General features: G+C 38.2%; 1 protein-coding gene across 1 annotated transcript in view; it reads left to right on the forward strand.

The window, feature by feature from the left end:
• The window catches only part of LOC121962746 (uncharacterized), a 132,054-nt gene that overhangs the window by 32,076 nt on the left and 87,866 nt on the right, over window positions 1–12,112 (forward strand). The window contains exon 7 of the mRNA XM_088077390.1: window positions 8,847–8,912. Coding sequence (XP_087933516.1) covers window positions 8,847–8,912 — 66 coding nt within the window. The remainder of the gene's footprint in view (window positions 1–8,846; window positions 8,913–12,112) is intronic.

Below are 12,112 nucleotides of genomic sequence, written 5' to 3' on the forward strand. Positions count from 1 at the left end.
GCTGACAAGGTCACAGCGTAATGCAATGTTGTTGGCGACAGCTTCACACATTAAACTGATCCCAGTTCAGGAGTAGAATTGCCCTTCATTCATTTCCTGGTTGGTAATCAACACAATGTTATCACTGACTTGAGATCAGTGGGAAAGCTTGGAGACGTCACGTCACTGACGTCACTTGTGTGCGGGCACGCATTCACCAGCTAACATTTACTGCTAACTGCCATTAAAACTAGCTAGTAGCTAACCAAATTAATTTGGGAAATTAAAATGTCAAAATGGACTGTTTCATTTTCAAACATCCACGGACAGAAAACGTGCCCGACATTTTGGATAATTTTTAATCCACAGCTGAGGAGGAACAGGACAGGAAGAAGCCCGCTTTCTCCACCTGCCAGAGTGAGTGAGTTTAAATATATTTATATGAATCAAATCAAGGGGGATAAGGGGCTGGTGTGTGCATAATTGCCTGCAGAATAGACCTTCTAACACGTCTGTTGAACTTGGTGTTGCGTGTGAAAGAGGAGTCGGTGAAATCATCTCAACTTGTGTATTACTTCTTGTTGCTGAGAGGGTACGGTATTACTTTTCATGCAATCATAATGAAATTCAGACATAGATTTGAGCCCCACCAGTGTATGGATTAGCCCCACGTTTATATGGCCAAAAATTAGGTCTGCCTTTCCCCACTGCATGTAAAGCCCTAAATTACATGTTAAGAAAGTTTGGGGTGATTTGGGGCTCGAAGAGAGAGTGCTGGAGAGAAACCTGCAGAGTTTCAGTGTTTGGAGTGACTCCTCTCAGCTGAACCAGGGCCACACACTTGTATAAAAACTGTCCTTGAGCTTCAGACTTAATATCTTTGGCTTCTGCTGCACAGTCTTGAGATATTGAGAGTTACAAGCCTGAGCCAAATGCTGATAAAATATGATCATTGCTGCAGCATCTGCAGTCCACCAACTTTTTAAGATGAGCAGCCTGTTTCCAGGCACTGTTTTTTGTCCTTTATTTATATCTGACAGCTAGTAAATTAAATGTTGCCTTAAACTCTGGGTATTCTGAATCCACTCTGACTGGTTTAGAAATGATGTGGATATGTTCTCATTATGTAACACTAAAAATGCAAAATGAGGTTGAGGACCTCCCGTATCTCATTGTTTTCCCAGATTCCGGATTTTTATGACAGCTGTTTTTCTTTGTATTAGTCTCTGTTCTAACAGCTGTTTTTTTAAAAATCTCACATGATGGGTCGCACACATAAACATGTTGCCAAAATGTTACACCCGCGCCACGCATGATCACATCTTCCTGGCGTTATATTTCACACAGACCTCGTTATGGAGCTGTTACTACGGCCTTCTCAGCTCAGAGGCAAGACCACTCTATCCCCCCTTTCCGGGATTGGACGGTATATACAGAACAGGTGGCATAACAGTTTGATATTCCTGCCTTGTACATGCAGTGTAAATGTGGCTAATGTCAGGCTGTCCAAGGACACAGACATTCTGTTGCACAAATAGCAACTCTACTTCATTCAGTGCTGCATAAAGCCGAGCAGCAAGCTTAAAGTTGCTGCGGTTACACAGGTTAGACCAAGCCCGTTGTGAATCAGTTAGTGAATTTGAGTTGTTTGAGTTAATTCTTGTCTCGTTTTTGGGCCAATAAACAGAGAGACAGGGCTCAGTGAATCAATGTGCTGCACGCAGCTCTAGAATGAAATTAGATTTTACTTATTTTTAAATACTAAAAAAAATGTAAAATGGTACAATTTGGTCAGTGTTGATGTATGGGTAGCTGCCACAATAAATCAGTACAGCTAAATGTAACAGTTATCTTGAAAAAGTCTACATTTTCATAAATATGTCTGTAATGATATGTAATAAAGAATCTTTCACAGAGTAAGCTCAGAAACTTCTTTACTGGAATAACATAGTTAAAAATAAGACTGTTGCAACAGTTATTTTCCACTTTTCTCTGCAATATATGATGCTGCTGGAATATAAGTCAGACAGACTGACTGACATGCATTTTTTTGGGAAATGAATATTAAAAAGAGCAAAAAATTACAATAAATGGCAATATCAAATCACAATGCATCAAATTGCCATTCAAGTAAGGCTAAGGTACACTATATGGACAAAAGTATTGGGGCATCTTCACATTTCACCTTCAGGGGCTTTTATGACATCCCATTCTAAATCCATAGGCATTAATATGGGGTTGGTCCCTCCTTTGCACTATAACAGCTTCCACTCTTCTGGGAAGGCTTTCTACAAGATTTTGGAGTGTGTCTATGGGAATTTTTGCCCATTCATCCAAATTTTATACACCTGTGACAATGGAACTGGTGTAGTAAAGAAAAAGAAGATATCAAGTTTAAATACAAAAATGTGCTTTTATTATCAGTTATGTTAAAAAGAAGACAAAAAGGAAAATATTTAATCAAAAAAACTATAGAATTACAATATACAGTTACAGAAAAAGACTTAAATTTAAGTTATTAAAAATGCTCACATTTCTGATTTTGCTTCAGCCAATTTTTAACACTTTTGTAAAAAATCTTAATGTCATGTTAATGGTAGGATTGTTTGGTAGTGTGTTCCACATTTTAGAGCCTTTTTATCTAAAAAGCTGACTGCTCCAAGGAAGTCTCATGAGGTGTGATTTTACAACTGCCGCTTGCTGTGCCCCTGGTGTTCCTACCACTATTTTGCCTGCTGATAAATTTTCATAAAATATCAATTGCTAAATCTGAAAGGCATTCAAAAATCAGTTTGAGGATAGAAAATGAGCAAAATGTACTGCTTCAGTGTGTGACAGTGATGCCATCTCATTGGTTTTAATCCATACTCCACACTGCAACACAATATGAGATATGTGAAAGAATCATTGCATGCATGTACAGTTGTCTAATATGTTTGAAGCAATTTAAATTGCTTTTTACTTGTAATCTTTGTCAAATTTGAGTTCGGAATCTAGAACTGCACCTAAAATTTTAATTCATTTACCATCTCAATATCCTCTCTCTGCATTGTTATGCTATGTTTTTTCTGATAGTAGTGTTTTTGTTTTTTTTAATGGAAAAAGAGCTTATTTTGACAAAGCCACTTACATACATTTTCATATGCGATGATAATATCTCAGTTGCCTCATTTGTGTTATTAATACTTTCATCATTTCTACAGTAGCATAATTTGGTACGGTCCTGTACTGTTTGTATGTTATGCTTGTGGCATTGACAGGGTTGTGTGTGGATGTGTGTATTTGTTGATGTGTGTGTCCTCTCGGGCACAGAGGGACAGGACTTTTAGCATTGCTGGTGGAAGGTCTTGTTATCAGTGTGCGAGCAGCTCTGTAACACCTGGCCAATCGATAGTTCCCTCATTGTGTTCAAGGAGGCTTAGTGGTCGATCAATGCCAAGCCTCGGCCGTACACACACACACATGCACACGCACGCGCGCGCACACACACACACACACACACACACACACAGAGCACACCAAACATGACCTGCATCTTTTACCCTTGCCACCCCTCGATCTTTATGTACTGGCCTACACAGTGGATCTGTTGTACAACACACATAATGACACACTCTCACAGAGACATGCAAATATGCACACAGAGTTCAATTCAATGAATGCACATTATTTACATGATATTGCGCTTTATAGAAGTTTGATACTTAAACTAATCGTTTACCACAATAAATGTATTCCGCAAACTTAAACTGCGTGCGTATTAAGGATATAATTTAGGGCGTCAGTGGCTCAGCGGATAGAGAAGGTGCCTTATGTACAGAGACTGGGTCCTCGCAGGGTTCGATTCCAGCCTCGGGCCTTTGCTGCATGTCGTCCCCTCTCTCTCCCCCTTTCAAGCTTACTCTCTGTCCTATCCATTTAAGGGCCATAAATCTTAATAAAAAATACATATATACATATATATATAATTTAACTATTTGTGTGTGGTTTAGAATAGTGGAATTTAAGATAAAGATAAGAATAAGATTTAAGATAACCATAAAACGTTAGGGCTGGGTGATATGACTAAAAACTAATATTGCGATACATGATATGTATCTAGATGTTTTTAAATGTCCTCTAAAATAATGTTAACTACAAACATGCCATATTTTTGAATTAACTACATTTACAATACAGTTAAATAAAGTAGCTACTGTAATATCATAAAGTTGAATACACTACTGTTATAATAACATGTAATAAAGTATGGTTATAAGGAAGTTAAATAGATTACTTTTATAATAAAATTTTAAAAAGTAATTTTCATCACATGTGGAGCAAGTATATTCAATATATCTCCCACTCCTCTAAAAGGTATTATCCTACTTGACCCTTCCTCATTGAGCCAGTTACATACTCACCCACACATGCAGACGGGTGACAAATTAAAGGGACAACCCTCTCTAAACGAGAGCATAGCCAAAAAAAGCAGATAGCGATAACATTCAAGGAAGCATGGCGATGGATGTTCTAAACATTGGCAGCTTTATTTATATTGCAGCCACCACACAAGCCGTCATTTTTTCCAATCCAAGGCCACATAGGCGTGTTATGCTAGGGATAATGGAAAGGCAAGCCCCTTAAACGTGGGAGCAGATAGTATGAGAGATTTCTGGAGGGTGATAGTGTGTTTTTTCAAAATTGACGTGTTTCCATTAGATGTAATTTAAATTTTTGCAATTTGAGGGTGAATGGAAACACGCCTAACATGGGTTAACTCTTACATGGCTATTCTTCTGTTTTTTAGATTTGGTGTCAGGCTACACACAGATTAGGTTTATGTATTGCAGAAAAGCCACAGGTATGCAGGGATGGTAGTCCTTGTTGGCATAAGATGGTGTCGTTATAGAAAGTAACGTGTGGACATGAGCTCAGAAGTCCTGTGGTCTCCAAGTAGATCAGTAAGCACTGTACTGTCACACATACTGATTCTCAATTTGAATTGTTGCATTAGAAATATGAAGAGGTCTGAGAGGACAATTAAGCAGCACATATACACACAAGTGGGGCTTTTCTATTGCCACTTTTGGCCGCACCATGCTGCATCCATTTGCATTTTCATTATCAGCTTAAATGCACCGAGTTGTGCAGAGTCACGCCTGAGATGGACCATCCCCGGAGTTGGGCCAGCAGGGCAGGTCAGGTGAAGTTTTGCTGACCAGGCCAGCTAATGTAGACCCCCCTTCTCCCCCTCAAATAAGCATGTGTTGCGAGACACGCTTGTGTCTGCACAGGAGACCAGAATGGAAGACATTTTTAAATCTCTCTGTGTTCAGCTCTCAGTACTTCTGTGGCTGAATCTCTGTGGTTTGCTAGTTTTGATTTTGTCTTGTGTTCTGTTTTTATTTTAGATTAAGTAATTCCTGTATTTTGTGTCATGCACACAAACATGCTCAACCATCATAGGTTTACAAGATATCAATACATTATTAGTGATCAATCAAAAATACGATATCTTAGTGCTCAGTACCCAAAAGCTCTGCCTTCTGTCCCAGGCACAGCAAACAAAGTCTGCCGAAAAAAGGTTCCTTTAAAAAAAAAATAACAAAAAAAAAAACCCCTCAAAGTTTTAATGGTCATCCAACTACAATAAAGCAACATATATGGAGCTCATTTTACCTAAAAGTACATCTCTTAGGTCTCCATAGACATGACAATAAACCCCAAAATAGACTTCGTTCTCATTTTATCCTGTGCTACACAACAAACAAACCCTGTGGCAGTAAACATCCTAGCCTCTGAGGCTGATGTAATGTTCCTGAGCACAACGGAGTACACAGGGATCTTTGTCTTTTCTTTAGATTATTCCTCACATTCGGTTCGACACTGCAGCTATCCTTTGTGAGACAGTAAGTTTGTAATTTTGGTTTACACCACATATCAAAAGACCATTTTTCTCTCAACATGAGATTTAGATATCTGCTTTGTTTTATTTTTTTGTAGTTGCTTTCAGTTGTGAGGGGAAAAGAGGCAGTGACCAACTTGGCAAGAACTGTTTTGCAAATTGCAAGAAATTAGTAGATTTGGATTGTTCTTTTGGAAAAAAAAAGACTAGAGAAAACAACCTATCATAGTTATCATATATATATATATATTCAATTATTTAACAGGATTGTTTTAAATTTTTAAGCACTTTTAAGTCATTTACTTTATTTCTTTTTCTTTTTTTACTTTGCTCTTCTCTAATTTTTAGGTAATTCTGTTGTACTTTTTATGTTATCTTTCGTGCTAATTTTCAATCAAGTCATTTGCACAGGTTTCAAAGGGTTAAGTTACTGCTGATTAAAATCCTATATTTCCTGTTTTTGCTGCAGTGAAAGCTTTTAAACAACAAAGTTAAGGGGCTTTTATTGTGACTAATTTAGAGGGAATTAAATGTGTTTATCACCCAGTTAGCAAACCTTTGTTAGCAGATTTTTTTTTAAATAAAAATATGTGATAGTACCACAGAGAGGAAAGTAAAGCAGGAACAGCCACAGACAACAGGCTCTTTCTGCACCTCTGCATCAGCTCACCTCCAACAGGTAAACTTTTACCTGCCTGCTGTGTGATGGAACACTGGCAGCAAAATAACGGGAGACTTAGTTGTGGATCAGCCCGCTGCTTTTTAAAGACAAGCTCATCAGCTAGAGACACACCTGTACGCAGGTAGCTGTGTCGTACTGGAGATCCTTGCTGTGCTGCACTGGACTGAATCACTGTGTTCTGAGCAGTTTTGAAATATTGAGTGTTAAAGTTTTCTCTTCTAAATATCAAAAGTAATATAGACCTTTTCGATTTTTCAAATAAAAAGTCCAAAAAAGCATACAACTTAAATATGAAGTGAGTAAAATTTAGGGGAATTTGGTGGCGTCTAGCAGTGAGTTCCAAATTGCAGCAATCTAAACATTCTCCTGGCTAGAATTCCTTTAGTTCTCATTATTAGGAGGTTTTCATGGGGAGCTGGGTCTCTTTCTATCCGAAACAAACACATCAGGCAATTTAAACAGCTATAAACAACAAATAAAGCAGTTTCACGTTACGAATCAGCAAATCAACAAGGCTGTTTGGCATGCCTGGGACGGCCTGCTCGCCCACAACATGCTCAGCCCCTCTCTCATAAGTGTATGTGTGCTCATCTTTCTCTGATCCAGATGTTCAGGAGGTTTCTGTTGTGAGCCAAATTACCCAGAGAGGTATCTTGTGTTCCAAAAAAAAAAAAACAAAGAAAAAACCAGACATGAATAAAAGTCTGAGCTTAAAAATCCATGTATTTCGCAATTTGGCATGTCACTGTGGGTGGCAAGTCCAAAGAATGCTAATGTGAAGTCACTTTTTTTCTGTGATAACTTAAAATCCAGACATTCAGGAGGTTTTCACCGCTGAATTATCCACGTTACTTCCTTTTCAACAAACAGATTTAGAGATTTAAACTTCTACAAATACTAAGTAAAGCACCTTCATGTAACAAAAGTGTAACTTTGTGGATGTTCGTTGCAGTTGAGCATCATGAGCAAACATGGTGGTGCAATAACTCGATCAACATAAACTAGCACCCGCTCCCTTTGTAGATACAAAAGACTCATTCTAAGGTAAGGAGAACACAGGGTTCTTATTTTCAGGTGATTATACAGTAAAGGAAAAACACATTATTTTTGCCAACTTACCCCCCCTAAATCTTACACACTGGACCTTTAAAAAAGCATCTCTCATGATGTTAATAAGTTGTCACAGAATAAGAATATATCAACGATTCAATGTTGACAAAAATGTTGCATAAAATCTTGTAATTCCAAGGTGTTGTAATGCACTGAGTCAAACTTAGTCAAGCCACAAGTACAGGAAGTACAGGTGTGTAAAAATGCCTAAAAAATCTGTAGATTTAGTTGTGGATGGCTTTTGTGTGCTGATACATTTGGTGAACATTTTGGGGGACAAGGTTTGATACAAATAGGAGAGTAGAGGGAGTCAGAGTTTTTATCCAAATGAGTGGAAAACATCTCCTTAATCCCTGATGATTTCCGTTAAATTGAAATATCAGTAGCTAATATCTGGAGTTTGAATCATCTCTCCTTGTAATCACATATTCTCTGTTCTTTGCTTTGTAAAGTACTTCTTGTTTAAGAATGTGGCTCAGACTGCTGCAGATGACAGGACAAGCCTGCATGAAACTTCCTCAATTTGCTGGTATTTCCTTTTAAGATGTGAAAGCGAAGAGATTTGAAAGAGTGGGTGTTACTCTGCTCTCCAAACTAACACTTCGCTGTCTGGAGGAGCTGCTAATGGATTTGCACTCTCAATAACCAACTGTTGAGAGATTACTGAGGCTTAAAGTTAGAAGGAATGGAACAGATGTTGAGCTACGAAAAAACCTTGTCTTGTCATTCACGTTGGATTGAAGCCTTCAGTAAAAACGCTCACTTTGTTAAGCAGCATTCAGCGTCTCTACAGAGGCACAACATTTTGCAAACAGATTTCTGGCTTGATATACGTGTGTGATGCTCAAAGTACATATGAAATGTACACAACCACAGCATTTGCTTTAAGTAACCCCCAGAGGCAACTTTTGTTTTTGAGGAAATCTGAAGGAGGGAAGTTGTGGAGGATGAAGGCACAGCGCTACAAACAGGGAGTAATTTTCAAATTAAATCTCTCAGCTGTGCATAGCCTCAGGTGTTGTGATGATGCAACATCCTAATGTTTAATACAACACAGGAGTGCTTGTTCAACTTTTGACTTTGTTGTTAGAGATGACAAGTAACCAGGACAGATGTTTGCTGCCTAATGTCTTACAACCTTTTTTCCTCTTTTTCTACTCTCTCCTCTCCTATTCTATTTCTCTCCAGCATTTCCATTGGAATCAGTTATGTGCTGGCTGGCAGTGAGGCCTATGCTGCTATTCTCAATGTCAGGTAAGTCTTCACGTACACAGAGATTCTACAGAAAAAGACATTGCCCACCCCCCTTCTGAATGTTGAAGTGCTCTTGGGCAACATACTTGCAATCGTGATCTTTGCTGGGCAGATGTGTGTAGGAACGGTTTGATCAGAAATTGGATTAGATCCTGAGAAGCAGACTGCTGGCTTGCATGACGGCCTCTGCTATGTATGAATGTGAGAATATGTGAAAGGGTGAATATGGCATGCAGTGTAAAGAGCTTTAAATTAGAGGTGAGCTGTAAATTGAATATACTCAATGTATCACGGCTTGTTTCACATCCGTTGTATAAAATTACTGTATCGCAAACATCTAGTATAAATTGTCTCATCGTTTTTTTTTAGCCACCGGCATGAGACTTTGGCGTTTGAATTTTCTCTCTCTCTTCCAGTGCTCTGCCCCTCACAGACACACACACACAAAGCAGGGCTTTTGCAGAGCTCCAGACTGTGACAATTAAGTCACATTTTTGACCATGGAGCACTACTGCAATTTACAAATACTATTAATATCTGAACTGCGGAGCTGTTGTTAGTTTGTTTCCAGCTTACAGAGAATAAATCATCAGGTTTAACGGCCATGCGGTAACAGTTCAACTTCATAAGTAGTGGTGGTAGTGAGAGCATTTGAGTCGAGTGTTTTATCTGCAGAGCTCTGATTGCAACTATTAGTCACATTTTTAAACCATGGAGCAGCAGGGCGACTTGCAAATATTAGTAAAATATAAACAGGAGAGCTATTAGTTTGTTGCCCGCTCACAGTGAATGAATCCTCACTGTTAACTGTCTGCTAACGCTAACATCCAACAGCTGACCGGAAGAGCAAGTCCACATCAAAAACATCAACACTTCCTGCCTGAGACTTGCCTAGTCCTTCAAAATAAAAACACTGTGGGTCCCACTTTAATTTATTTAATTAGAACAATACTTTAAAAAGTATTTTAACTTATTACCATATTTTATTTTTTAATTATAGCATTAGTGTTTCAACCTTATTATATGACAGTAGCTTTTTTATTTAACTTGACTGTAACTGCAGTTTAAAGGACATTTTAAAAACATGGAGATATGGAGATATACATATCGTGTATTGCAATATAGCCCTAAAATACTGTGATATTATAGGTTTTGTTTTATCACCCAGACTGACTCAAAGGTATGTTTTTCCAGTACCGTCAGACATACAGGTACTTCTCATTCTATTTAACTCATTGTACACAGTGCACAGCACGCACCACCAGAGCTCAGTCTTTGGTCTCCACTGGTTGAACAGGCAGCTGAGCTGAAAGACATAGTAACACCTAGTGGAGGAGGGAGAGGTTACAGGACCGCAAACAGCTGTTGGCCAGTAGCAGTTATTCCCCATAGAGACTGTGGTGACATCTAAATTAGTGAATTAAGGATTAATTTGGACCAAGCCAGAGCTGGTGATTGTTGTTACTAGATTACTAGCAAGAGTAAACGAAATGGTTTCAGTGAGTTTTATTTAGTTTCTGTAGAGTTTGAATGAATGAATTGAATGTGTTTTATGATGATTAAACGGTGATTAAAACTCGTTAGTCTGCTGTGTCTGAGAGAAAGTTGAATTCAAAAGGTCTGTCGTTGTATTTCTCTATTTAATAAGCAGGATAGACGTGAGAATATTACTTTTCCTAACATTTTGTGTATTTGTTAGTCTGAAAAGCTGAAAGTAAGTAGGTCACTTGCCGTCGGAGGGGTTAATATTTATACTGACATATACTGTTTACCCTGGAAAAATTTCAGGAGGTATGAAATATTTTACACTGCCCAAGCCTGTTTGATAGCCACAGACACAGTTTGTGCCCTGGGATAAATAGAGGCTAGCCAAATCATGCCTTAGCAGTTCCACAGTGCCACTCCTCTCATCATTGATTTTATAAAACAAATAAAGATAAAGGGAAATCTTAAGGATGGAAACACTGTGAAACTTTATAATTCGTTTTATAAAGTTTCACATTAAACCCAGGAGTTTAATTTTGGGGATTTCTTTGGCTTTATTAAGAAAGGACAGGGCTGCAGTCTAGAGTTGAACCCGTAGCCTCTTTACAGGGGATGTCTGCTGTACCAGTTGAGCTAATAGGGGGCCCCAGTTTTCACTATGTGGGTTTCCATTGACCCTCAAATTGCACAAATTGAAATTGCAAATAAAAAAATACACCTAATGGAAATACGTCAATTAAAAAAAAAAACAACTCCCATTTATTGCAAAAAAGTTTATACACTGGCATGAGGGGATATTTCAGGTGATTCAGGTCTTTTTATTCTTTTATTTATTTTTCATTCAGCCCCAGTTTGCTTGATGTGAGTGTGTGTAGTGGATTTCAGTCTAATTTGCCATTAATATTATTTCTATTCTGCTATGTACCAATATCATAGTGTAGGTCCTGAGTCCAGTGAGTGTAAATTGTAACACCCACAGTAAAATGCCCTCTGCATATTACACACACAGTGTGCTGAGAGCAGATGAGGTTGGCTCCTTTGTTCCATATGAGTCATTTTCATTCTCAGTTTGCTTTCCCTCCTACATATATCTGTGAAATTATTTTTAGGGTTAGCAGCTCTTAAGAGTGTGTGACTCAGTGAGTCATTCAAACAAAGAATTAGCAAAACACTTCACCGAGCACTAAGCACCATAACTCAAAAAAGAACAATGTGCAAAGAAAATCAAACCTCCTGCAGGTTTTCAGATTGCCATATCAGGGGTGAAAACACTGATTATTAACTAGAACCCTCTCCCACATCAGACTGACCCTCCATCAATTCCACTTTCATTTCTCACCAAATGAAAAAGTTGAAAGTAAATTGTCAGTTCAGGGAAGTGTTGCTTAAGGCTTCATGATCTCACAATAAAATCTTTTTATTGAAAAACCTGATGTAATCCTGAGAGAGGATCGCTGCCCACTGGAGTGGGAGCCTCAGAAAGCATTGCATCAACTTACAGCATTCATTTTAATTAGACCAAACAAACACACACACACACACACACACACACACACACACACACACACACACACACACACATACAAACACAATGTTTCCAGAGGCAAAAATATTCCATTTTCAGATTATAAGGATTTATTTTTTTATTTTTAAGTTGTGTTAGATGACTGAGCCCATTCTGAAATTTAAATCTCTGCTAATGAATACTCAGATAA

The sequence above is a fragment of the Plectropomus leopardus genome, chromosome 5 (assembly GCF_026936395.1).
Source record: "Plectropomus leopardus strain MGB_pleo_1.0 chromosome 5, ASM2693639v1, whole genome shotgun sequence".
Lineage (NCBI taxonomy): Eukaryota > Metazoa > Chordata > Actinopteri > Perciformes > Serranidae > Plectropomus > Plectropomus leopardus.